General features: G+C 51.2%; 1 protein-coding gene across 4 annotated transcripts in view; it reads left to right on the forward strand.

The window, feature by feature from the left end:
- CADM1 (cell adhesion molecule 1) overlaps nucleotides 1-12,161 on the forward strand; it is a 134,866-nt gene extending 122,705 nt beyond the window's left edge. For 3 of the 4 annotated variants that reach the window (XM_059488326.1, XM_059488327.1, XM_059488328.1), the window contains 2 exons: nucleotides 9,666-9,797; nucleotides 9,990-12,161. In XM_059488326.1, coding sequence (XP_059344309.1) covers nucleotides 9,666-9,797; nucleotides 9,990-10,108 — 251 coding nt within the window. In that variant the 3' untranslated portion in view covers nucleotides 10,109-12,161. Of the gene's footprint in view, nucleotides 1-1,296; nucleotides 1,351-9,665; nucleotides 9,798-9,989 lie in introns of all 4 variants that reach the window. The other variant, XM_059488325.1, reaches the window with a different exon arrangement.
- Nucleotides 12,162-27,358: the final 15,197 nt, after the last annotated feature.

Here is a 27,358-nt window from a genome sequence, read left to right on the forward strand (position 1 = left end):
CTTGAAAAGGAACTCTCTACAGAATCAATTTTGGAGAGAGAAAAGTTGAAGGGCTCCTCTGCCAAGTGCAGCTTTGCATGGTCAATGGTTCTGTGAGTCAACTGTCGTATTTATAGATCATTTATAGGAAAAAACCTCCTGAAAATCTGAAAAGGGCTCCCTGAAACCCAAGAGTGGCACGCAAGCCTATTTCCTGCTATTAATCTAAATGGCTTCCCACTTCAGGAGGTAATACCAACGTAGCTTCCTGATGATTTGATGCATTTAAAAACTAATCACTGAAAATAAGTTTCATTTTTAAAGGGCAGTGTATATATAAAAATACACATATTGCTGCTTTGCGGTGGGGCCAAGTCTGCACATTGACCATACTGCACTCACAGCTTGGCTGTTTAACAGAGTCAGCTCTGGTAGCAGTCTGAGCTGATGATCCCAGGTTCCCCAGGGATCTCTTCATGGGAATTTTTTTCCTTTGCTCATGCATTTGCTTTTAGTGGCCAGCAGCAAGAGTGAGTCCTGCAAGTCGCAGCCCACAGGGTAACATTTCCCCACCCCACATTTCAGTAAGTCTGGCTGGCTCCTGCCTCCGGTTTGCCCTGGCACTGGTGCTGAGATGTCCACCCCTGGAGATGCTCTGCCTGCAGAGCCCAGCACTTCCTCAGACCCCCAGACCAAGCAGCACTAAGGCCCTCACAGACAGTGCTGCCTGTGGTGGCCATGGCCACGTGCCTCCCTGGTTGCTTTAGAGCTTTGAGGACAGATGCTTTTTCCATAAATCCGTCACATTTGGGCCAATGAAAAAAAGCCGGTTTGTCCCATATTTTGGCAGAGGACACAGCCCACAGCCTGCAAACAGGCCATGACATGCACTGCGCAGTATTCATATTCTGTCATTGGTAAATGTCCTGACTTGTCACCATGACCAAAACTAATTGGATTGGTTGCAAAATTGGAGGCAAGTTTTCCATTGCTCTCTGTATGCAGGACTGAAATCGGCCTGGACTAAATTGGGAAATTGTCCCCAAAGGGCAGAGTGTGGGGCTCTGCATGCTGTTATGATGGTCTCAATACCACGTTCCGTGTGCCAACAGTGTAGAGCGAGGAGCATTTCTGTCTGTAACGAAGGCCACGATTGCACTGGTGTCACACGATGGCTCTGCCCGCACCGGCAGACGGTGGCAAGTGACTGACGCATTCTCTTTTTCCCCCTCAAGAAATTCATCCTCAGTTCTTAAGTGTGTTGTTTTTTGTCGCTTGAGAAACGCAGAGAAAAACGAGTCTGTTTTTACTTGTAAGGCTTTACTCAGTTGCCCAATTCGGCCGAGGAGCTGGACTATGGGGATCTCTCAGGTAAGGGCTAGTCTGTAGGTAACCCGCTGCTCTCCTTCGCTAGACACTGGTTCCACTCTGGTTTCTGCATCTTGGCCATGTTGCATTGTGCAGTCGCTATGGCGCAGCCATTCCCCCCACGCTACTGCAGCTTGGAAGCGCACTCCTTTCTGTTGGGGATCTCCTCTTTTTTTTATTTAATTTTTTTATTTTGGCACCCATTTCTGTGTGGCATCCTCGGGGCAGGAGGTGCAGGGCACCAAGGCCAACCCTTGTGGTTCCCTCCTGGCTGGGATTTTTTGAACATTGAATGGGAGACCGGTTGAGTTGAGTCTTTGTTTGTAAAACACTTGACTCTGCCGTGTTGTGTGAAACCCCCCTTTAAACAGGTGGCCAGCACTAACCCTTGGCTGCTCGGGGATTCCTCATCATTCCAGCATCAGATTGGCAGTAAAAAGGAGGTGGTTGTTTCATCAGTGAGGCCAAGCCAAGTAAATGGTTCAAGCCTCTTTTTATCCACACTGGTCTGAAAGGGGCATCAATGCATCCTCATGGCTGCTCCTTGCCAATTAGTGCTGATTGGGATTAAAGCATAACAGCATCTTCAGTGGATGCAGTTGGGTGCATTCAGAGCAGAGACTCTACCAGTGGTACAAACCTAAATCTTTGTTTTTCATGTTTTCTTATAGAAATGCACCTATTTTTTTTTTTTTGCCCCCCCTTGCAGAGCATCCCTGCAGACTCCTGGTACCTGCTGGGCTCTGTGGCTGCTCCAGCACAGGGTGCACAGTCCTGGCCATAGGGCAGGAGCAGCCACTTGTCCCCCTGGGAGGAGCCCAGCCCAGGGGCTTGGAGCCCAGTGCTGTTCCTCTCAGGGGTTCAGCATGGAGCAAAAAAATACTCAAAAAAACCCTGAGTCCTCATCTTACTCCATCAAATGGTTCCCTTCACCCAAGCAAATCAGGATTGTCTCATCCCATAAGCCACTACAGGTGTGCTGTGGCCAAGAGGTCAGAAATTATGGATTCATTCTGGATGTTTACTAACACTGAGCAATGCTAACAATTATTATTGCAGGCCTGGGACAGATCCCATAGGTAAGATGCACCAGGGCTGTCGTGAACATCCCTGAGTGGACGGGGAAAATTGTTTTGTCTTAAGTTTTTTACTTTTAAAGTTCTGTTTTTTAAGGAAAAATACACTTTTTGGTGAATGAAGAGAAGAACCTGAAACAATTCCTCAAGGGAATTTCCCAGAATGGGTGCTCACTCCCCAGCCTGTGCTGCTCAGAGGGGCTCACACCTTTCCCAGAGCACACAGCTCAGTGTAGTCCTTTTTCTGAGTCTGGAATGGAAACCAAAAATTGCCCCCCCCCTCTACAGAACGCAGCTCAGGCAGAGCCACTGCCCACAGTGAGCACCTATCATGTGCTGCCAAGCAGCCTTTCTGGAGCATCTGGTTTGGCTGCTGGTTTTTTCCCTAAGAATTTCAAAATTTTGCTTGTTGCTCTTTGGGTTACTTCTGCTGCCCGAAGGGTGATGATCATTCCTGGTCAGCATCATACTGGGTCAGGTATGGGGGAGGCACTAGAGAGAGCCCCAGGCCCTTCTCTGCTGCAGACAGAGTGGTCTCTGCCCCATGGCTTCAGAGACTGAAATCAGGTCACGTTTTTGGCCCGGGGTCAGCACATGGGGGCTCTCAGATGGGTGGTCCAGGTGAGTGCTGGAGTTGAGCTCTCCATTGGGAACGCTGCCCTCTGCTCCAGCTGGATTAACCACCCTGGGGGATGCAGGGCACAGACCCATCCCCACGGGGACCCTGGGCACCACCCTGAGGGATGCAGGTGGTGTCACCCCCACGGGTGACCCTGGGCACCACCCTGAGGGATGCAGGTGGTGTCACCCCCACGGGTGACCCTGGGCACCACCCTGAGGGATGCAGGTGGTCCCACCCCCACGGGGACCCTGGCGTGGCGGGCGGGGGCTGCTGCCGTGTTTGCTCAGTGTGCTGTTCCTTCCAGGTACATCTGTCCCACCCACAGCTTCAGCCGAGGCTCTGCCGACTGAGCAATTAAGTAATGCATCCCTTGCCTTCCGCCCTTCAGGTAGCCTGAGTCCAGAGCCATCCTCTCTCCTGGGCTGAGCTCTGTGTGTCCGTGCCTCTCTCTCGCAGTCCTCCTCTTGTTCCTCACGTCCTGAGCCCTTAGGGTACGGAGAGGGCTGGCCTGGCACCTCTCAGTTCCTCACTCCAGCCTGGCACAGACCGGCAGGCAGGGTTCCTGCAGCACTGGGCACTGAGGGGGCAAACCTGAGCCTGTGTGTGTGTGTGTGTGTGTGTTGTGCACACCTGTGCGTGCAGGTGCACACACACAGACACTGCCGTGGGCTCTGGGCACGGCGCTCCAGGGACCCCTGCCCACACTCCCCAGGCTCTCCTGGCTCTGCTCCAGAGCACCAGCACCTCCTGTGAACCAGGGAATGGTTCCCTGACCAAAAACCATCAGCCTGCCTTTGCAGAGGGGATGCTGGTGGAGCGATGGCATCGGCTGCACACGGGGCTCCCTTCTCCAGAGAGGAGTCTGTGGAAACAGCCGTGCAGCTCTGAGCTCTGCCACGGTGAGCACATTTATTCAAACAAAGCGCGTTATTTTTTATGAAGCGATCTTGAAATGGGTCGCTGAAGGGGAGCTTATTGATTGAAGAAGGATGAACTCCTCAAATTTCTCTGGTTTAAATTAGACCAAATTCAATTACGATATGACAGGCAGGTTAACGCTGCTCTTTAACAGCCCCTCAATAAATTCGAGGAGGGGTAGCCTGCTCCATGCCACGCTGTGGGAATGAATAACATTATTGCTCATCCTGTCATGGGCAGGCAGTGATTTCTGTCCTCCCATGTCGTGGCTAAGTGCTTTATAGTGCTCACAGAGTAACGGCAGCCTGCTCTTCCACCAGCACCCCCTGCCAAGTCCAACCTCTAGTGCTGCTCCATCATTTCAAAAACTTCATTCCACAAAAGAATTGACCCCAGATTCATTTGGGAGGTGTCAGTGCAGTCCTGATGTTTTCTACCTCCAGGGAAAAGGAATAATTGGCTCACCAGGTTTTCAGGAGTGCTCAAATGACTTAAGGCCATTAAACACCCAAATTGTGACCTGTGGGATCTTCAGGCATACTGATGGGATAATCATTTAACAAACGAAACTGCAATCAGATTTACAAGAGGTCACTTGTTTAGGAATTCTTCAAAGCTGTTGGCATAGGTTTCCTTTCCCCTGCTGCGATGCCATGTTACCTGCACATCTGGGAAGCTCAGGAGCTTCAGTGGGGTTGGTATATATGAGCTTGCTCCTGCCCACAAGTTCAGCCCACACTGCCCAATGTCAGCAGCTTGACCTTAATTTTCACCCAGAAATAGAAGGTAAATTTTTGTGCAAGTGCAACAGTAAATCCTGATGTGCCAAAAATAATGTCTTAACTCCTTTCATAAAAACCTCCCTGTGTTCTCTGCTTTTACAGCAGAAATGGACATAGAGGAAGGTCAGGGCTGTACAGAGATACCCCAAATGTTGCAGTTGGGCTAAGGTGAAGCTGGAGGGAGGTGAGGAGGAAGGACAGGAGTCAGCAGCCCCACACAGCCGGGGTTCCACATCCCAGCAGGACAGGCTGCGTGTCCCAGTGCTGCCTTTGCTCCACACTCTGGCTCCGAGCTGAGGAGAGCCGTAAGCGGCTGGGGAGCGTGCGGAGCAGGGCAGGAGCTGCTGGCAGCAGTGTCGGTGTCAGCAGCGGTGCCAGCCGCTCCGGAGAGGTGGGGCCAGCTCCTCCGGCTGCAGGAGGCCCCTGGGAGGAGGGAGCTGCTGCCTCCAGGTGCTCGAGGATGCTGGTGTGTGCTCCTGGCACCAAGGTGAGCCCAGAGCCGCCGCCTGAGCCTCGCGGGACGCGCTGCTGAGAGCGAGGGGAGCGCTGAAGGTAAACCTGCAGTGGTTTGACCCAAATCGGTCTCAGGCTGTTAGTGTGGGTAGAAAGGAGATTTAAAATACAGGCAGCCCGGGCCAACCCAGTCTTGCCTTTACTCTTGGGATGCTGCTGCTGACGGAAAGAGTGGAATATTCATAGATACATCTATATTTAAAGCCTCATTAAAGTGGAATTGAGTGGAACCTATTCATTGAGAAGTTGGGAGCAGAGAAGTCTTCCCTGTGCTAAACCTCAGTGTAAGCACTGACCCAGACTGTCAGAGTGCTGCTCTTACCATCACCAACATTTTTCTTGAGAGCCCACAGAAAGCTGATTTTAGCACTTACATTGGCAGAAATGTTAGAAACCTGGAGATCATTAGAACATTCGCTTTCTAAGAGTTCCCCCAAAGCCCCCATAGCTGAGAGCCTGCAGGTGTGAATCACAGATGATGATTATCGATACTTAGATGGGCAATCTCCAGCTCAGCATCTGCTCCGTACTGCTCCTAACCTCTGGAATTAGTTCCTTCGTTCTGTGAGGAGTAGGAAGCAGTCCCAAACCCCTTTCTCTCCTGTCTGTGTGCTGTTTGCTGAGCCGCACTTTTTGTTTAAAGGAAAACTTCAAGGTTGCCATTCCAACGGTGTAATCACTATTTTGTTGATTACATGAGCAGTTGGTAAAAATAATCAGCAAAAATAAATTTAAAGCTGCCCAAGTCTCTTGCTGCCCCCCCTAGAAGAGGCTCTGGAGCACTGCTGCTGCTGTACAGTGATCTGCACCATGGGCACACGGGCCCAGTACTGCATCCCCTGAAATCCTGGTGTCCCCCGTTGTGGGGTGCAGCAGTGCCAATCCCCTGGGGAAGCAGCACAGCACTTGGAAAGACAAATTGATTTTTTTTTTCCTGCATGAGTTCAGCTCTGGCAAGTGGATTGTACCATTACCTCTGCAGTTTTCCTTTAAGGTGCTTTGGTGCCAAGCAAAGCATCGACCCAAAAACGGTTCAGCCAAGGTGCACCGTAGCTGCAGAGTAGCCCTGAGGGGGCATGTTGCTGCCAACATGCTGTGATGTCTGTTCATTCCCTGCGCTTCCCTCCTTCTTTCTGCCCCACCCACAAAAATTCACAAGCAAACCCAAAACAAAAGCCTAATAGGCAAATTCCTGATGATTCGCTGGAGAGGCCAGGATTCAGCTTGCTCCAATATATATTAACATCCTAATGGGAAAGCTCTGCATGTATACATTTACTGCGCCCTGACAAGAGGGAATTAAATGTCAGAAGGATTTGTAGCATCTGTAATTGAATTGGTGCTGAGAAAAGCAAATCTTGAGGAAGAATAACATATTAGGATTAGCAAATAATGTGGCATTTTGTCAGTTCCTGCCATCTCAACTGTTCCCTCTTCAGCAATAAAGTTGTGATTTCTGGTTTAATCAGAGATAGGAGGCAGGAATAGCTTGGGTGAATTGGAGACAGCATTTAAAGCAGATTCCGGTTGTTAAGGTCAAGTCTCTCGTTGGCTTTGGGGAATTATTCCTTGTTCCATAGACCTGACACTTTGTTAATTACCGAAGAAATAGCGAGGGACAGGAGGATGTGGAGGGGCTGTTGCTGTGCTGGTGGCACGCAGACAGGTTTGCTGGGAGCATTGTGGGAATCGCTGGCTGTGGGTTTGGGCTTTGCTGTGCCTGCAGGCAGAGCTCTTGGTGCTGGGTCATGCTCCAGAGCATGCAGGGTTTGATGAGGGGCTGGAGGCAAGGAGAGGAGATGCTGCAGCGGGAATGTTTTAGGCTGTGTGTGAGCTTGAAGAGGTATTTAGCCACGTGTATAACAGCGTGAACTTGGGGCTGGCACCTCGCAGGGGTCTTCCTTGAGAGGAACAATTGAGAAAAATGGCCCTGCACGTCTCAGCAGAGGAACTGACACTTAACAAACTCTGCTGAGCAAACCTGGCAAGGCTGTAGGCCAAAGTCCCTTCTCAGGGGAGCCCTCGCTCCCTGCTCTTGGCACGATGTCAGGCAAAGGAAGACAGGAGGGATGTGTCAGGCACGGGGCTCTGGCACAGCCCCATCCCTGCGGCACCGGGTCGGTGGGACAGCGCGGAGGCTGCCGCCGCCAGCACGAGCACACGGCTTCGTCTTTCCAGAACCTTAATTTATGGTGATGAAGAAAAAATGCCTCTTGATGCAAAATCCTGCTGGAAGCACATTACAGAGCCGTAACTCAGCATGTTTATGCCCCTCAGCTGTTCCAGATGTCAACAAGGCACTCATCGCCCAGGCTGGGATGCTGCTGGCTGCTCCGAATGCACCCGAGCGGAACTGGGCGAAAGTTTCTGAAAAAATAAGAAAAAAATGTAGTGAAGCATGCCTGAAGCAGCTGCTCCAGCAGATGAGCCAGTTCAGTTGCTTTGCAGAGAGCCGGTTCATGGATCAGCCAAGCTGGAGTGGCAGAGGGAAGGCTCTGTCGGAGTGGGGGCTCCCAGGATGCCCAGTGTGACTGGTGTTCCCCACCCTGGGCAAGCAGCAGATCCTGTCCCTGGGCACGGCATCAGCTCAGCACCCCATGGGTGTCCATGGGCACCTTTCCCTCAGCATGCAGGGATGTTCAGCTGCTCGCCACACAGCAGATGCTGGGAAGTGATCACAGCATGATCTGCTCCCACTGGAGATGAGACAGAAGGTCCTCCTTTGCTGTGCTTTTGGTTTGCAGGAGAATAATCTTTTTTGGCTGCTGTTTTTACCTTATCAGCCAAGCTGCTGGAAGGGTCTCCACAGTGTCTCTCACCACGCCCCAGCTCATCCCAGCATCTCTCTGCCCACACTGGGGCTTCTGCTCTCAGAGGTTACTCGAAAGTGGTTTTTATTCTTAAATTGTTTTAATTAAAAGACGCTTTATGGTGCTCTTGGTCCCTAGTTATTTACTTGGGTCCCTCAGTCCTTAATCTTGGAGCAGAATTGGAAATATCGATAGAAAGCGTAAATCCCAGCTGCTGCTCGAAAGCTTTGTATCAGGTCTCAGCTCAAAAGAGCCCCATTACCTTTAGCTGTCACGGATCTGTACGCTTGATCGATAAACTTCAAATATTATTAGAGGTGGAGGCTTCAGAGATTTGCTCTGTTCTTTGGAGGGAGACGGAGATAAATCTTTCTTAAAAATTGACTTGCATTTGCTCTCTCAGTCGTCCTGGCAAAACGCATTTCTCCGAGGTGTCCAGGCAGGCGCAGGCAGGGCAGATTTATGGGCCATGTGCTTCTTGTAGTGAAAGATTTAAATGGTAAATCCTTCACATATGACTTCACAAATCATGTAAAGTTAAAAGATTTTTACCATTTCTGTTGCTGCTGTGCTTAAATTGTAAGGTATGGCCAGTAAATCATTTTAATAGAGGTGTCGCGCTTGACTCACTAAAAAAAAGAGACAATGGTTTAGCTTCTATTCCAAAATGTTAATGTATTAATCAGCGGGAGAATAATTGTTTTTTACTGCATTATAAATCTCAGTTGCCATTAGGATTGCAGCGAGGGTTGATGTAGCTGCGTTCTTAAATTAAAATTGTTTACACTGCTATACATTCATTTTACATGGCCATAGCTCATCCGGGGTTCATTCCGGAGCTGTTCCTCCGCCACATCAGTCATCCCTCTCCCAGGTGACGGCGTCCCGAGGGAGAGGCGCTTCTGAAAGGAAACTAATTGTGTGGTGAGGAGTTAAATAAACGCAGTAAAGCAGTCGGAGGCTCTGTACAGTTACTGCTTACTGTTGGCCCTGGACTGGGTGTTAGCTTTTGGGTCAGGAGTGCGGTGTCCTTATCGGTTGCATTGGACAGTAAAGATGGAGGTTCATGGTGGAACCCAGTTCAGTCACGGCAGAGGATGTTTGTAAACACATTTTCCATGCTGGGTGGGTGGGGTTTTGGGCAAGGAGTGTTTTGGGAAGTTGAAATGTTTTCAACAGGGCACTCGTTAATGACATTTCTCAGAGCTGACGATTAATATTCCCGTATGGTACTGCTCTTCTCCATGCCCCATCCGCCAAGAAGGCTGAGGAGCACTATAGGGAAATTTCCCAAAATAGATCCCCACCAACAACTCCATGTGCCCTTCCTCCCCTCTCCCAGCTGTCTCCCACGTGCGTAGTCATAGTGCTGCTGCTTTTAGCGGAAAACACCTCGCGAGTCGAGCCGCCAGATCAGTTCGGCTCCGGACAAAGCTCCTCTGCCCGAACTCATCTGTCTAGTTAGCTCCGTGCTTCACCCCTGCTCCTCTGGAGAGCCCGAGGGCAGCTCTCCCCATCCTGAGAGCAGCTGCAGCCAGAGCCTGCCGAGAGCATTGCAGTGAGTCCCCAATTCTTATTCCTCTTCTGATCTCAACAGATTCCCGCGCAGGTGAGGACGGCGCCATACGCAGCGTGGACCATGCCGTGGTTGGTGGCGTCGTGGCCGTCGTCGTCTTTGCAATGCTTTGCCTGCTCATCATTTTAGGGCGATATTTTGCCAGACATAAAGGTAAGACAGAGAGCAAGGCTGGAGGATGAAAGGCCAGGCTCGTGTGGCCCCTCAGTCGTGGTGTTGTCATGTCTGACGGGACACACGCCCCACTTTCTCTCCCAGCAGCACTTTCTGTTTCCTTTGTCAGTCGCTCCCTCAGCACCACACCGAGGCCCCCAAGGAGTCACGCAGCTTCCACTTCCCTTGCAGGTACATACTTCACTCACGAAGCCAAAGGAGCAGATGATGCGGCCGACGCAGACACAGCCATCATCAACGCAGAGGGGGGACAAAACAACTCCGAGGAAAAGAAAGAGTACTTCATCTAGAGCAGCCTTGGTTCCCATGAGGTGTCCAACTGTGGACGGTTACTACTGGCCCTATTTAAATGCTACAAAGACAAAGTGATCTTGGAAGTTGCAACCAGCTTGTGTCTTTTTTTTTTTAAGGAAAAAAAAAGCAAATGGGTGGAGAGCGGTGAGGCCGGGAAGGTCTGGGATTTGCTGTGTAAAAATATTCCTCGTAAAGTACACTCTGCTGTTTGACACCTCAGTTCGTTTGGGTTTTCTTTTTTTGGCCAAGTCCAGCTTGGATTTAGTTTAGTGAAGTCATTTGCAGAAGATTCTGTGCCTTGTTTAATTTCTGTTTGTTCGGGTCGGGGGGAGGCTGGGAAGAAGAGGGGCTTCTGTGCGTTAGTTCCCTTCGGGTTTCTGTGGCTCTTCGTTTCCCCTTTCCTGTTTCTGGAGTTGCCAGCTGGGACCCCGTGGAGTAGGTGCGTTTCTCTGAAGGTGTTTCCCCTTTTTTCTCTTCACCAGTTTCCGTTCAGAACTCGAGCTCATCGGAGGAGAACCAGCACATTTTAGATGCGTAGTTTGCAGTTCAATGTGCCCATGTCCCGTTCCCCTGTTGCCGTCAGGGCTCGGATAACACCCCCAAGCCCCCTTTTGTGGCTGTTTCAGGTGCTTTCGATGGTGCAGCTGGGAGATGGGCTGGAGCTCGGCAGAGGCGCCGCTCGGCCGTGGGGATGTGGGAGCAGGGTCCCTGCTGGGCAGGCAGAGCCCTCCCGGCTGCGGGGGCTTCTCCTCATCCTCTCCCGCTTGGCGGCCGTGGAGGCAGCAGGTAAAGCCCCTCTGACGTGTGAGCCCAGACCCGGAGAGCGGCTGGATGAACAAAACTGCCTTTTTTTTCTGCCTGCTGAGTAAAACGCGGGAATTCGTGTTGAAACGAGCGTGCTAATGACCACTAAAGCCATAGGTGCACAGGAGACTCTGGCTCAATTGGGATTGTAAGCGACAGGTAGCAAACTGCAGCGGGAAGACGGTATAAAGTTATATATGCTGACTTTTTTTTGGTGAGTAATCATGGATTTTGAGTGATACTTTTTTATTGTGTTTATGTGGCAAATGTATCTGATTTATTTAAGGAAAGCATTAATCTTAGTGTCAGGTTTGGGGATTTTTTTATGGGTTTTGGGGCGGGGGGGGGGCCATTTCCGTGCGTTTGTTTTTTAATTGCTGATTTTGGGCAGAACCATTACAATGTGGGATTCCTTTGGGAACGGGGCGGCCTGGGGCACCAAGCAGGCCCGTTTTCCCCGGCAGTATTCCGTCTTTCCCCTCTCTCACGGGCGGAACCTCGCGAAGCAAACACCCCTTTTTTCCGAGCAGCTTTTGCCGAGCGCAGCTCTTGTCTGAGCCCTCAGCACCATTGCCAAACCCCATCGCGGTGAGAAGCAGCCAGGCTGGAGCCGGGGGCTCCGCGGCACGGGACGGGCATCCTGGCCTTGAGCAGCCCATATTTGTTTGGAAGTGTACCGTAGTGCAGTGTTACCGATGTAACTTTGACTTACAATGTTGACATGTCTCAGGTTCATGTGTTTGATTGGTGTTTTCCGTCTCAGGTAGATTGCAAAATTTCGGCCCCACGCATTGGAAAAATAAAAAAAAAAAAAAAAACCACGCATAAAAACAGGAGAAAAAACAGGAAATTATTAATTTTAGTTGTATATCGGTTTATGTATTTTTTCTTCAGTATACAGTGCACTGTTGAAATGTATTGTTGAGTATTACTTTGTACAGCTTTAGATCATTAGGACTTTGAAGCGTGAAGAAAGAACAACCTTGTTTAAAGGAGGATCACAAATGAAGAACGCAGAACTGATGATAAACAACCTTGTTCTTTATTTACCCGGCCTTTTTATTTTTTCCCCTTAGGCCAGTTCTGTTTTAAGGTGTCCATGGAAGATGTTACAGTGTAAGAAAATACATATCCATCTGTTCCCATTCACATTTTGTATTGGTTCATGTATCCCATTTTTACAAAGGAAAAGAAGTACTATAAAATATCTGTCTTCTTAATAAAAAAAAAGTTAATGTTACAAAACTAGACCTTGTTTTGCACTCTTTATCCCAGCTGTTACAGAGTCCACTATCTGAGCTCCACCAGCAACATGGGCAGGCGGAGCTGGGGCTGAGCAGGTCACGCTCAGCACCAGGACAAAAGGAGTTAAACCTGATGTATTGAACCTGCATATAATGCAGAGCAGATTTCATAAGTTTCTTGTTTATAATTGCTAAATTATTTTCTTTGAGGAGCAGTGCCTTGGAGGAAGTTGATCTGACACAGATATTCCAACTTTCCCAAGCTGCAGTAGGTCAGCACACAAGTTCTTAATGGCAGACAGATATTTAAATCCTGCCTTGTAAGGTAAGGTAAGGTAAGGTAAATAAGGTAAGGTAATCCTCCTTGAAATATGTGACCTCCTTCAGCCCATTGTTGTCTCCCATTCAGTCCTGGCACTGCCAGCTTTCCTGGTGTCTGTGTGTGGAACACCTGGCATTTCCAGGTTGTGGCTCCGGGGTCTGTTTGCCCCCGGACACGTGGATCCAGCTGCCGGTGCTGCCGGGAGGATCCGTCCGGCTCCGCTCAGCCTCGGGCAGCAGCACCAACATTCCTCCTCTCCTCCTCCTGCCTCCCCTCCACCACAGCCCCCCAGATCAGGCTGCGAGGCACTGAAATTAGAATCATTAATCTTTTATGTTTTGCACAAAGGATGAGGAGGAAGACAATTGCTTTTTGAGGAGATCACACCGAGAACAACCGTGCAGAATGAGCACGCTTGGCCCCCAGAGGGGCTGCGTGGACCCGGGGGTGTGTGCCCACACCAGGGCCACTGTCCAGCTCCTGAGCACTCGAGGCATCTCGTGGTTATGTCACAAATAAGGTTTTTCTGAGCGAAATTGTGACACAGGGAAAAACCATAGGGCAGAGCCAAAAATGCTGCTCGTTCTTTTCTTACCTGAAATGAGCAGAGCAGCTTTGATGGTTTCCATGGCTATTGCAATTATTTCAGTGCAGAAGAGGTTTGTGGCTGATGCCAGCTCACGATGGTTTTCTCCTCAAGCCAGCACTAATTGTGTCTCACACTTGTGGTGTGTGTAATTTATCCTCTCAGGGGTCCACATCTTTCAGGGTTTTAAGGTTATTTAGTGGTGCTTTTCTTCCCATTGAACCTAAACACTCTGCTCCTTTGCTTTTCTGGCCCTATACAGACATTACAAATAGGTGGCAGAAAACTGTACCTGTAGCATGCAGGATCAGGGACCTGGTGAAACCCTTTGCATTAACTTCTCAGACACTGAGATACAAAGAACTTTGATGGGGAAAGCTGGAGAGAGTAACAATTGAGCAGCAAGATTTAGTGACCCCTATATCTTGTGTCCAGCTGCAGAAACACGCTCCCCATCCATGACCCCACAGCTGCTGAGCCTAGTCCATTACACAGAGCTGAGAACACTGCCAGGGTTTTATGAAAATGAAGAAAATCATCATTACTTCAAATAAAAATGTAATCTTTGCCCTGAATTTCACATTTTCACAAGTTACAGAAGTTATTTGGTCCTAATTGCAAAATTATTTTATTAGGTCAGTTACACAGTTCTTCATTTTCTTCACTTTTTAACCAAATACAGGGAGGAATTGTTTTAACTGGGTATCTGAGTCTGACCTGTGTAATTACAGCCTGTTCTGCCAGGCTGAAATTACTGAAAACCTTATGCCACATAAAGTAATTAGCCATAAATGACACTTAAACTCCCATCAGGTGAGGCGTACCTGGATCCTGGGCTGGGTGATTGAAATACACAGGAGCAGGGACGAGGCGTGAGCTGGCAGCATCGATCCGTGCTGGGCAGTCAGTTCTCATCAGAGGGTCCTGACAAGGGGCTAATAGCTTTTTCTGACGATCCAATCCCATTTTCGAGGCAGCGGCTGGTGCTGTGCCACCTGGGATAACACCTGCTCCAGGTGGCATCGATCGGGCAGGGGCACGTGTGACACCACCAGCTTTACCTTGTTGTGTCATTTCAGTGAAGGGAAAACCTGAATTCCATCTAAACCCAACACCTGGCTTAAAAATTTACATCTGAATTAGTGTAACCAGGAAAATAATTTCAGTCCACTGACCACTAAGGGTTTAAACTGGGCTTGTCCTGTTTCCAGAGTGAGCTGTGATCCCTGCAGCACTTTGACGTCTCTCCTGGAAACCTGTGCACAGGTGAGCAGGGCAGGGGATTCTGCAGAGCTCTGCACACCCTGCAGCTGGCCTGCAAGCTGAGCAGCTCTTTGGTCTGTTTCGCTTAAATAAACAGGCTTTGTGTAAACAAACAGGTTTCAGGAAGAAAAATAAGCTTTAGCCAAACTAACAAACACTATGTGAATAAATAAACTTTAGTTGAATAAGCAAACTTGAGTGCAGTAAAGAGCTTGAGTTAAATAAGCAAACTCTGTTGAGGTCCAGCTGTGCCAGCAGGATGAGAGCTCAGCAATGCTGCCCGGCACATTGTTGCTCTCTCCACCTGAGAGCTGCTGTGCCTGGGGACACCCTCAGTGCTCTCGGGGCGTCTCCCTGTCCCGGGCCAGGTCAGTTCCTTACGGACTGATGGGTGCCTCACACCTCGGTGCCTGCACAGCTCTCCATCTGTTTTCCCTGTCAGCCCGGGCTGAGCTGCACCAGTATCAGCTCTAACCCTATGTGTGCCTCTGCCTATCTGCCCACAGCCTGCTCTCCTGCAGCAGTTCTTATCCTGTTCTGCAGGATAGCAGCAGCCCTGTAAGTCGCAGACCTGGAGAGATGTGGGCAGCATAGGAATAATGCCTGTAGATGGAACAGGGATGCAGAATGTAGATAGGAGAGGGTAGGGAGGGATGCCACTCGACACTCCCTCGGCTCTGCAATTCAAGGTGAGCAGGGCTTGGGCACTGGACAGCCTGAGTGGGGTTTGGAGGACACCCTGCACCCCAGAAGGTGGGAAAATTGAGCCCTTCGGAAGAGTGAAGGGATTCAGCAGCCCTGGGATGTCTCGATTCTGTCTTAAGACACAGCTGTGAGCCAGACCCACATCTGCCTCCTGACACTCCCTGTGGTGGCTGGCAGAGTTGCTCTAAGCTGTTCTTTGCCCTGTCCCCAGAGAAACCCTGGAAATCCTATTTTCCTGCTTTGTGTCCCAGCAGTACCAGCGCTGACCCAAGTCCTCAGGTGCTGACTCTCAGCATCCTTTGGGGTGGGTGGGATGCCCTCCTCTTCCTCACTAAGCTGCCCCAAAGTGGGAATCTCTTGCTGCAGTGGCGCCTGTGCAGTGGGAGGTGCTTGGTGCCGTGTCACACCTGGGCTGCTGAGCCCTAATCCAGGTTAAGCACCTGCCGGAGCAGCCCCATTCCTATGGTATTCCTGCAGGAGCAGCCCCATTCCTGCGGGAGCAGCCCCATTCCTCCCGGGGTTCCTGCAGGATTCCTGCAGCAGGCAGGTGAGCGGGGCTGGCAGCACCTCACCTGCTGGAGCACACCCGGAGCAGAGCAGGGAGATGTGAGGGCTGCCAGGAGTAAAGGGAATATTTGATCAGACGCCCTCCTGTGTGCTCTGTTCTGGCTCTCAGCCTCCCTCGGGGACGGCACCTCGCTGCTTCCCAGCACCTCAGCTGCGACAGGCTGGCAGCAGCTCCTCACAATGGGGCCTGCCCGGGAATCTCAATGAGATGGAGAAGGGAATCTTCAGCCTGTGACTCTCCATGTTCTTTTCTGCACCCTGCACCTTTGTTCCCTTCTCTGTTCCAGCTCCTCTCCACTGTTTCCGTGCCCACGGTCAGCTTTCTGTTCTCTGTACCTGGTCCCTGTGTCTGTTCCAGGATAGGAGATGCTGCCCCATGCCCCGCACTGCTTGCTCAGACCTTACCCTTCCTCAGATATGCCCCTTGTCCATGCTGTGCTCTGGGCATTCAGGTTTCTTCCACATAACCTGCTCCAAGCCAGGGGCACACGGTGCCCAGAGCATCCTGCAGTGGTGACTGGGACCTGCTGTGGCTCCTTCCCACACCCAGCAGCCTGCAGCCCTTCCCTGCAGCCCTGAGCATTCCTTCCCCACTGCTCCTGTCCACAGTCAGCCCCATTATCCCTGGTAATTTTCCCTTCTCCGGGTAATGCTGCTGAGCAGGGACAGGGAGCGTGGCAGTGTTTTTCTGTGACTAAGAAAAGGTGTGTGCGTGGCCTTGATTGCAAATGAAAAATTAAGGCCCCGTGTCTCGCATTCATTCCTACTTGATTACACACCAGTACATAAACAAATCTTCACCCAGTTGCCTGAGGGGTGTCAATGATCCACCTTTGCTTCGCCCGCCTCTCCTCCAGCAAATCTATAACGCATTTAATCTTTGCCACTCGCTCTCCTCAGTTTTTAAATGCCTAATTTGCTGCCAGGAACGGCTCCAGTTCTCCCTGTGCTGCTGCCTTCACTGCCTGGTGTTTGCCTGATTGCTGGCTGGAGCACCAGGGGCACCCAGGGCAGGCACAGGGGCAGCAGCCCTGCCCGAGCTGTCCCTGGGCTGTGCCAGGTTGGAGCTGCTTTAGAGCAAAGCCCAAACCCCACAGGTCTGCAGGCTGAGGGAGGGGAAATTAAACCTGTGGTGGCCTGGCACGGCCCAGGTTTGGGTTTAGAGCAAACCCCAAATCCCACAGGTCTGCAGGCTGAGGGAGGGGAAATTAAACCTGTGGAGGCCTGGCAAGGCCCAGGTTTGGGAGCTGGGTCACGGGAGAGTTTAGCAGGCAGTTCTCAGTGAGGCAGAGGGAAATGAGGAGCAGGGAGCAGGGTTTGCTGAGGTTCTTGGAGCATTTGTGTGTTCAATCCTTGGAGCATCAGCTTCTCCTGCTGAGACTGGCAGGGTCACAAACAGATCATGCCAAATGTCCCCATCAGCTCTGGAGGAGCTGCCATCCCCTACCACCAGCTGCTGGACTGGTCACCGTGTCCAGCACTGGGTGCTGCTGGGGCGGGGGACAGGCCCTGCCAGCCCATGGACAGGGTGAGGCAGCTCTGCCTCTGCTCCTCTCCTCAGGGCTCTGTGTGAGAGCTGCACTCCTGAGGTGAGCCTGCTTGGAGCAAAACCAGTTCAGATTATCAAACTCCCCATAAATCTTGCGGCACATCTTCTTGTGTCTGGGTGTGTGTATATGTGCTGCTTTCTTTTTATTTAATGCTCTATTGAGGTCTGAGGCTTTTCCTTCCACTGGCTTTTATCTAGTCATGACTCCTACAATATTTAATCTCTATCAGAAACTGTAAGCCCTGTATTTATTTTATGGGTCAGTTGTTCATCCTTTTCCCTTGATGTTCTCTCTGGCAGTAGAGAGTGTGGAAGGTGGAAAAAGAGAGAAAAGGGGAGGGGGGGGGGAAGAAAGCCCTGCTTGTTTGTGCCCGTCAACGTTTGTCCAAATGACAGGCCGACAAATCAGAGCTCTGGAGGCTAATGGCAGGCAGGGAGCAAACGGGAGCATGGAAGGGATGCTGGAAATTTCCATCCCCGGCAGATCGCAGCCCTGTCTGGGCAGGCTCTGTGCTCCCCCCTGGCTGTCCCAGGAGGAGATTGGCTCTGCCAGGAGCTCCTGCAGCCTCGCTGGGGCCAGCCCAGGGTCCTGCACAGCTGGGGCTGCAGGTGGCACCGAGGGCACCCACAACCCCCATGTGAGACAGAGAGGTGACACACCTGCCAGTCTCATTGCCACTGTACTATCTGGAAAGTCTGCTCATAGCTGAGATGAATAAAAGATTAGAGTTACAGGGGAGAACAACACCAAAGGTTAAGGCGATCCACTGAATTTCCTGTATTTGCTGCAGAGATATAAATGGGAGGAGGTAAGTGCTGCCTGGGCATCCCAAATCGGCTTTAAAGATCCACCTGCAGCCTCCAGCCCTCCCCGGGGTGCAGAGGAAGGAGCAGCACCCTCCCATGGAGCCCTGGCTGGTCCAGGGCACTCTGAGTGAACAAAGGCACCAGAGGCTTGCCGTGGGCACTCAGATAAAGGTTTACCATGGGGGATTTGGGTGAAACATGAATTGCCTCTGGGAACTGGGGTGCAAACGTGGTGCTTTGCCAGGGCTTTACCTGGGGAGAGCAGGGCCCCTGCCATGGCCACAGGTAGCTCCAGGGAGAGGAAAGGTGTCTCCCCTGCAACAGGTGGGATTGGGGTGCGCAGAGTGTGGGTGCTGCTCCTCAGGCAGAACAGACAACTCTTGGCCCTGGGCTCCTCATTTCCTTGTAGGAGATGCAGGGTGGCATAGCACGAGCTGGAAGAACACTCCAAGTGTTGTCTGGAGACATCTGGCCCAGATACGGCACAGAGACAACATTTAAAACCTCATTTAAGTGAACACAATGAGAGGGCTCTTGGGTAGAAGGAGAATTAATTAATCTCATTCCTACGTAGATACTTTTAATTAAATGGAAGTGCGTGGTCTTTATTTAAAAAAAAAAAGAAAGACATGGAGAAGAGCTGGTGCCTTTGTGCCAGCCTGCAAAAGGAGGATGGGGAGCAAGATTATTCCTTTTTTGAGTGTTTTCAAGAGGAGTGAGCATCAGATCAGGAGAGGTCTGTATTGTCAGAGTGTGCACTGAACATTTTCTTTCATCTGGGAGGGCGGCAGATGCATTTTCCTTGTCAGCTGCTCCAGAAGGTTCTTGCAAGCTCCTGCAGCCCTGTCCTTGCTTGGTGTCACAGTGATGGGAACAGCATGGAAGCCTGTCCAGAGCAGGGCAGGGTGCTCACAGCCAGGGTGGAATTTTGCCTTATCTGTTATCACGTTACCTCAGGCACCCATCAGAGTGCTCAAAGGACTGTGTTTTCTAACCTAAAGCTGGTCAGAGCATGCTGCAACTTTCCTGAGGATGAGGTGTGATTTCAGTAGAGAAATGAGCTTGTTCTGTGTGTGGAGATGCTGGAATGAATTTGCCCTACCAAAGAGGCACCTGCTGTGATGTGGGGCACAAACATTAGGGGACATTGACATGGAGCACAGTCTGGACCTCAGATCCAGAGATTTGAGTTATTCCTGTTGTTCATTGCTGCCTGTTCCCTTCTCCATGTCCTTGGTACCCAGTGAAGGGTTCCTGCAGGTGTGAGGGCATTGGCACTGAGGGAGCTTTCAGCAGCCAGGGCCAGTCCTGCCGTGGGATACACACACAGGTTTTCAGGCCCACTCCATGCCATTCCCTGCTCCTTGCCGTGGGTACAGCAGCACCCTGAACTGAGCAATGGGGCTGCTGGGCCTGCCTGCAAGGCATTTTGCTGTTGCTCAGTTGAGTGCTGGGGTTTTGTTCCCAGTTTTAGGGACTCGCCGCCACAGACACTGAGCTTAAGGAATGTTCTTGGCTTTTCCCCAGCAAAAATAGTGTTGCTTTATTATCCTGTCATGTTTTGGTGAAAGGTGGGAACACAGGTCTCTGCGGTCGCCCCTGGAGTGACAGGATGCTAATGAATTGAGAAATGGCTGCGGACGGGCTGCCCACATCACATCTTCATTAGCATCCCTCTCCCAGAGAGTGCTGTGATTAACACTGTCACCACCGACGGGACAGGAATGGATAACCAGGGCCCCTCTGGCACAGCAGCTGTGTCCTGAGCTCAGCAGTGGAGCAGGGACCCCCGGAGAGCTCCAGCCGCGGTTTGGATCCTGCCACGGATCTCCACCAGGGTTTGTTCAGCAGCTGCTGATGCTCTGTCTGCAGCTGGAATGTCCTTCATGGCTTGGCTTGGAGGGTGGGGAAAGCAGAGACTGCTGCCCTGGGAAAAGCTCAGGAGCTGGGAGCTGCTCTGTTCACCCTGTGAGCTGCTCTGTTCATCCATAAAACATCTGCACTGCCCCAGATGTGAGTGGGGCCAGGGGTCCATAAAACATCTGCACTGCCCCAGATGTGAGCGGGGCCAGGAGGAGCTGCCTGGGCTGTAGGAAGGTTATTGCCAAGGCAGAGATCTGTGGGGCAGTTTGTGTCTGGGGCTGGCAGGGGGGAAATGCAGCTTCCCCAGCCAGCCTCATCCCTCTGGCTGCCCAGCAGCACCAGAGCTCAGAACTACCAGCAGCTGGTGAGAGAAGGCAACCCTGCCATCCCTCACACCTCCTGCCTGTCCCACAGCCACAATGCTCAGCACAGGCACCTGGAACAGGTCTCTCATTTCCACAAGGAGCTTTGTACAGGCTGGCTGAGTCAAACACTCTGAACTGCTTTGCAGACCAAGTCTGCATGTGGGACCCATTGAAGAGGCCAGGGCAGTGGAGTCACTTTTCTTGTGCCACCACCTGCTCCTTTGAAGTGCCCTGGGTAGGGAAGAAGGCTGAAGCTGTATAAAACTGAGGAACTCGTAGAGGTCAAAAGAATAAATTATAGTAATTTTTAGGGTTTTGTGGGTTGTTTATCTCCCCTGTTTTCAAGTCAATCTAATCAAATGCGGATTTGCCACAATCACAGCTCATGCTAACCTTCACCTGGAGGGTATTAATATGCATGACGCTTGTTAAGTGTTTGCTTAATTTTTATTTATGGAAACTAGACTCTGTGAAGTGTAGCTGAGCTGGCTGGAGAGCACGTGTGCAGGGCGTGCTGAGGTGGGAAGGCAGCAGGGAGCTGGGGGTCTGGAGGAGGGTGGTCCTGCAGCCCCTCGTGGGCAGCAGGTCAGGGCTGATCTCTCACTGGACTCAGGAGCTGGCAGGGGGAGCCCACTCATCGCCAGAAATGCTTGACCCCAGCCTGGCTGCCTGTTTAATGCTCTGAACCTTGTGTGCCATTTTTCTCATCTCTTGGAGATGTGCTCACAGGTCACTTCACAGCAATAGTGTTGTGTCCTGGAAGAGACACGGGGAAAAGGAGTCTCGGTGGTGGGGGATTTTCCTGCAAATAGCTCTTATTTTTAGCCTGGCTTTTGGGAAGTCAAAAGGGAAGGAAAGGACAGGGTGTATTTTTAGCGTGTATTCTTGCCAAAGCTGATCTGAGGTCTGCAGGCTGAAGGACACGGTTCTCCAGGGCCCAATTCCTCAATGCCCTCCCGTGCTGGGGTGCAGTGAGCATCACATCAGTGCTGGTGGCAAACACAGCCCCTGTGGCCGTGTCGTGGGGAGTCCGTGGGGACAGCACAGGCTGGGGTGTGACCAGAGGCCGTGGCTGTGTTTGCAGGGCATGGAGAGACTCCTCCAAAGGACATAAAGGATGATCAGGCCTCAGTGCCATCACAGCGTTCCAGCCTTGGGCTCAAGAGAGGAGTTTGGGGCTCAGGGTGGCCACAGACCACGTGGGGATCTGGGAAGATGAATAATCAGTGAACTGAACGGGGACTGAGCCTTCAAGGAACCAGGTGATTGAAAATGGATGAAAGGTTCTGCTGCCCCCTCCTTTAAATCAGAGATCGTCCCAAAGCCTGCCCCTGTGCATGGCAGCCAGCCCTCGGCACGTGGAGGGATTGATCCAGGCTGTAATGGGCTCCCTCTCTGCCCTGCCTCTGCAGCGAGTCTATAAATAATCATTTACCATTGCCCTCTGATCCGCAGGCTTTATTGAAATCTGCAGCACTGGATGTTTTTACAGCGACCTGGGTGTGTTCCCGCAGTCAATCCCAATCTCAGCATTGATCACAGCATCAATATTTGCCGGGGCTGCTGTTGTGGTGCCTCAGAGCGGGCGGAGGGCGGTGGCCGTGCCCGAGCATCCCATCCCGGCCCACGGTGCCCACAGCAGCGGCTGATGCCAGCCCCAGCTCCCCAAACGGGAGCCAGCCGTCTCCTGGAAACCCTTAACGCATCCCTAATGTGCGTATTTATGTGTCTGAATTAAAAAAGAACGGGGAAAAAAGCCTTAACCTTGGGGAGGGGGGAGCTCGGGGATGGCAGAAAGGTTGCAGTGATTAAAGAAAGCTCGGAGCATTCGAGCAATATTAAATCTGACGGGCATAATGACGACTGAGATCTGATAGAACAGAGAGAAGGCTGCAAAGAAAGGGCTGGTATTTTTCCCTGATGTAACATAATGGTCACATTTTTCTTTCACAATGGTTTTTCTGAGATAAAGAACAAATTATACTGATTTGATTGCTACTTAGAAATACTTAAAATTGAAAAAGACAGCAGGTGGGCATGGTTAGGAAGGAGGGTTATTTTAGCATAACAGATGCATGCATAAAGCATTGCAGAGCCAATTTTTTAATCATGAGACCCCCCCCAAAAAGGCCTTTGGAATGTTTCTGTGCTGAGTGGGGAGGTGAGGAGGAGTGTGGGGGCACTGGGGGATGGAGGAGAACGTTCCTCTGCTGCTGCCCCATACACCCCAGCCCTTGCACCAGCTGGGGCATGTCCTATGGGAAATAAATCAGTCGAGGGGCATTTTCTTATGGAGAAGGGGATGATTCCCAGGGCAGGGGGCTGCTGGTGCCTGGGATGCCTGCACCAGGAGACGGCACAGCCCTGGGTGCCAGGCTGGAGGGACAAAGCCTCCTCAAGCACAGCTCTGGTCGGGTGTGCTCTTCAACAAACACACGTGGGCATTTTTAATTATTCCCACAATTAAAAATGACTTGTTTACTCAGATTTATGCAGAGCTAATAAATATGCCTTGGAAATTACTTAAGTAACTAGGGTTTGCTAATAAAAACACCATATATAAAGCAAGTGCGTTGCTTGGTTAATCAATTAATTCTCATTTAATTACTGGGAATTGCTACCGGTGACTGGCCACGGCTCCTGTTTGCTCGCAGAGCGGACGCGTTTGTCTGCAGCTGCAGATAAATGGTGTCAGAGAGGGCAGCCTGCGCCTCTGCAGGGCTGTCCCTGCTGCAGGGCAGTGCCAGGAGGGCTCCCATTCCCAGAGGAACCCGTGGTGGCTCTGAGGTGCCAGCCCAGGGGTTTGGGTGGGCAGCAGGGCTGGGCCTATGGGGCTGGAGGCACCATGCACTGCCAAAGCAGCCAGGGGGAGTTTCCTTCATTCTGTTTCCTTCATTCCTTCATTCTGTCAGAACAAATCATCTGTTCCCTTATGGCTCTTCATTTCAAATTTAAAAGCGGTTCAGGCCTGGGTGACCATTTACAGCAGTTTCCAAACCAAGCTCCATCCTTCATTTTCTCGTTTCCATGAGCAGGGTGAGACAACAAGCTACGACAGAAGCAAACCTGTTAATTCCAAAATTCTGTTTCCATGACACCAAGAAAGTTTCATTTGGTGATAAAGTGTATTTTATGTTTCCTTTCTAATGGTATTTTAAAAACATCTTGGACTTTCCTGGGGTTCTCCTGAGCTCCCTGCCCGTGATCATCACTGCAATGGGGAGAAATAGCCCCCCTTGCTGCAGAGGAGAAGCTATGCAGGTTCTGTACTGACCTCAGGACTAATTTTCAGACAAAAAAGACTATTTGATTATCTAACCTGACCCCTTGTTAAATATTAAACATGTAATTCAATCAGACCAGCTGCTTTTGAGCTTCTGTTTGGCTAAGGGAGGAGAGTGGTTTATAAAGGAGACCCTGTACCCTGGAGTGCCTGGGCTGTGCTGCAAGGCTCAGCAGCTCTCCAGCCCCGCTCAGGGCTGTGCCTTCCAGGGTTTGTTGCACCAGCCAGAGAGGGAACAAGCCGGGAAAAGTGGGCAGAACCAGCAGATATCATCCTGGCTGGGAGGAGAGAGGGCAGAGAGCTGCTGGCACGGGACAATGCTCCTGGCATGAGCAGCCAGACTCCATGTGTGTGTCTCTCCTGTTCCCTTTTCCCTCTTCTCCTTCCCCTAATCCTGCCTGTCCTGCAGCATCCACTGGGGCCTCCTGTGAAAGCAGGGATTTGTCTGGCTTTTGTGTTTAATCCCAAATCTGTCAAGCCCTGTTGAATTTGATGGTCCCTGAAAGGTCTGGTGTTAAACAAATAGGTGGTGACCAGAGCCTTGGATGGGAATCGGGGGGAAGCCTAATCCTAGAGCGATGTTTTTCCCTAGGCCAGGGGAGTGTGGGAGGAGGAGAGCTGGGAGCAGCGCTGTGCTGCTGCCTGCCCTGCTGGGATGGGTGTCTGGCAGCCCTGTGTAGCCCCTGATGGGCCAGTGCTGCTGCATTTCCATCCCTCCTGCCATGGAGGGGCCCCCAGCTGCACCAGAGCAATGCTGGGGTGCACTTTGCCCACACTCTGAACACCCCGCTCCTCAAATTGCATCACCCCAGAGAGAGTCAGGAAGGCACAAGGGTCTCGTGCACCTCATCCCCATCCTGGCAGTGAGGGGCACTGGGACACAGGCAGGTGAGTGCCTGTCTCACTGGAGTGATGCTTAATCCTTCTTGTTCCTCTCCTTCCTTCCCGCTGCAGCCCACCAGGTGAGGATGGTGCTTTTCATTAAGTGAATATTACTGGTCATGTAATTGAAATTCAGCTTTAAGGTTGAAACTCCAAAGCAATGAGCCTTGAAGGAAAATGCAAAGCTCACCTTCTCTCCCACCTTGTTCCTGCCTCCCCGAGCAGGAGCAGCCACGTGCCCCCGGAACAGCCCTGGCTTTGCCTGCAGTGCTCCTGTGCCAAGGCTGGTTGGTGCTTTTATTTTAATCTCTTTTTGCCCTTTTTCATCACACACTGCTCCCCTGGAAGTTCATAGGGTTAGCTTGAAATAGTGGCACTTTCTTTTCCTTTTTCTCCTCAAAATAGCAATAATTACCAGGATCCAGCTGCCCCTGTCAGTGTCACTGTGGGCACAGCCAGACAGTGCCAGGGTCTGCACTTTCTGGCACAGCCAGGGAATGGCAATGGCTGGAGCCTTGCCTTGCTCCCCAGCTGCTGCTGCAATTCCCAGAGACGAGCAGAAATGAAGATGTATCTGCTCCCATCCGCAGATAAACCAGGCGCTTTTGGTAAATTAAAGTAATTCATTGTGCATCTCCAGACAAATACGTGTGTGTGCCTTGTTATTAATTCAGGCTCTGTTTCTCATTGGCTTTTTTCTGCAGCTAATTACCTGTCAGAGAGGGTTCTCTGCTGGTCCCTGTGCCGAGGGGCTGCTTGTGAGGGAGCCACGGGGAGGTGCAGGGTGTACCCAGGTGATGGGGGCAGGAAGGGGCAGGCTGGGCTGGAATACTGGAAATTCCCCATCTGTGTTTCCACAGGGCTTCTTTTGAGGGACTACAGGTGGGAAAGGTGAGGAAAGAGTGTCCTGACTGCCCCAGTGCTTGCCAGGAAGGTGGAGGAGGATTGGATTTGTGGTAAGAAGTTGCTGACCAGCTGAGCTTCTTTTATGTTTTCTTTTTTTTTCCACAAACCTGTTGAGGTCCAGGTTTCTGCTGGAAAAGCCACCTGCTCAGCTGAATCCTGGCTCCATCAGGAGACTCTTCTGCGTTTTCTCTGCCCTGTGTGTGCTGCTTTACGTGGGGCTGACAAAGGATGAGTGTGAGTGGCTGTTGTGAGGCACAAGTGGGTACGTGAGACGTTATTATAAGCACATTAGCAGAATGAATTATTTATACATTTATAAGAAATTATCGATCCGCTGGGTCCTAATCATGAAGTTACTCATCAAATGATCTATTTCTCACACATTAACCCTTTGCAACCCACCACAAAAGGATCTTGTGCATAAACTCTGACAGGTGGAAGTGAATGTTTTTCCTGGGTTTTGCCTTGGGCCTTTGGGATAACCACAGTGGGAATTTGTGACTCCTGCAGGCACGCAGATGTCAGCATCCAGGGGGTGAGAAATCCTCATGAGACAGGAATGTGCCAGGCCTGAGTGATGCTGGGTCAGTGGGATGGTTCCTTTGGCTGTGGGATGGGGCAGCCCCCAACAGGGCGAGTGCCCAGCACCTGAAGCCCCCATTGCCCTGCCCCTCCTGCCCCTCCTGCCCCTCCTGCCCTGCCCTGCCCTGCCCTGCCCTGCCCTGCCCTCCACAACCACTCTCACGTCCTCCATGCCAAGCTCACTCCGAGTCTGCTGATGGAAACAGCTCTGGAGCCAGCCTCCAGAGACCCCATGAGGTTTGTGTTGCTTTCAGCAGAATAATGCAATTCCTTATATTTTATTAACCATAGTAACACCGGTCTCCAGCCGTTGCTGTATCCCCATCCACATTTTTTTTCCAGCTTTCCAATTATTTCAGCTCCCTGCACCTTGCTGACAGAAAATGCATTGCAGTGCACTTTCTTTGGGGCACAGTGAGCCTGGCAGTGCCCGGCCCAGGGGCATGGAGGGCAGTGGGTGCTCCCCATGCCCACTGTGACCCCCAGCAGCCCTCCCCGTGATCCCCCCACACCCCAGCAGTGCCTCCCAGTCCCTGCACGTCCCTCACACCCACCTCAGGCCGCGTTAGAAATTGCAGAAACTGTTGGGGAGATTTATTCTCCATAAAAAATGTGTGACTGTTATGCCAAGTTGTTGCATTTTTCTGTCTTTGCTTTAATGGGTGCTAAAACTGATTGACTCTCTGGCTTCAGACAACTCCACGATGCATTCATTGGGGCAGGATTGATTTTTTTTTTGGCCCCCCACTTTTTTAACAGAGCAGCCACCTGACGACTTCAAGTTACGAACTTTGAGCTAAATTATGAACCTTTTAGTTTTGCATTACGAGGAGTATCTGAAACCTGATTTGCTACATCAAACCACATTAGTTGTGTTATGTTATTTTCTAAAAACACATTTCGGAGAAATAACTCCAATCTGTGTTGCATTTTATAGACCAAAATAATTGAATGGCGGCTGTTTGTAATTTTAGCAATCTCTTAACCTTAATCATATTTAATGGCTTTTCTCTTCAGGCTAACAGGAGGAAAAAAACATATTTCAGTTCCATCATGGAGCAGCACTACAGTAATGCACTCCCGGCTCCGGCAGGCACTGTAAATTCCTGCTTTCTGAATTGTTGGTTCAGGACAATCATTCAGCAGGGAATTACTTTCTCCTCTATGAAATAAATGAGATGTTAAACTAGTTTTCTGCTTCCTGCGGTAGGAGCAGGGCAGCTTGCATACCCGGGGAGGGCAAAAACCAGCACCCAACCCAGCTGGTCAGGGGATCAGGGCAGGGGCATCAGTGGGCACGGCCAGGCAGGGGAATGGATCAGGGGAAATCCTGGGCAGGAGCATCGCTGGGCTGGGATGCTGGGCTGGGATGCTGGGCTGGGATGCTGGGCTGGGATGCTGGGATGGGGATGCTGGGCTGGGATGGGGATGCTGGGATGGGATGGGGATGCTGGGCTGGGATGCTGGGCTGGGATGCTGAGCTGGGATGGGGATGCTGGGCTGGGATGCTGGGCTGGG

The sequence above is a fragment of the Ammospiza nelsoni genome, chromosome 24 (assembly GCF_027579445.1).
Source record: "Ammospiza nelsoni isolate bAmmNel1 chromosome 24, bAmmNel1.pri, whole genome shotgun sequence".
Taxonomy (NCBI): domain Eukaryota; kingdom Metazoa; phylum Chordata; class Aves; order Passeriformes; family Passerellidae; genus Ammospiza; species Ammospiza nelsoni.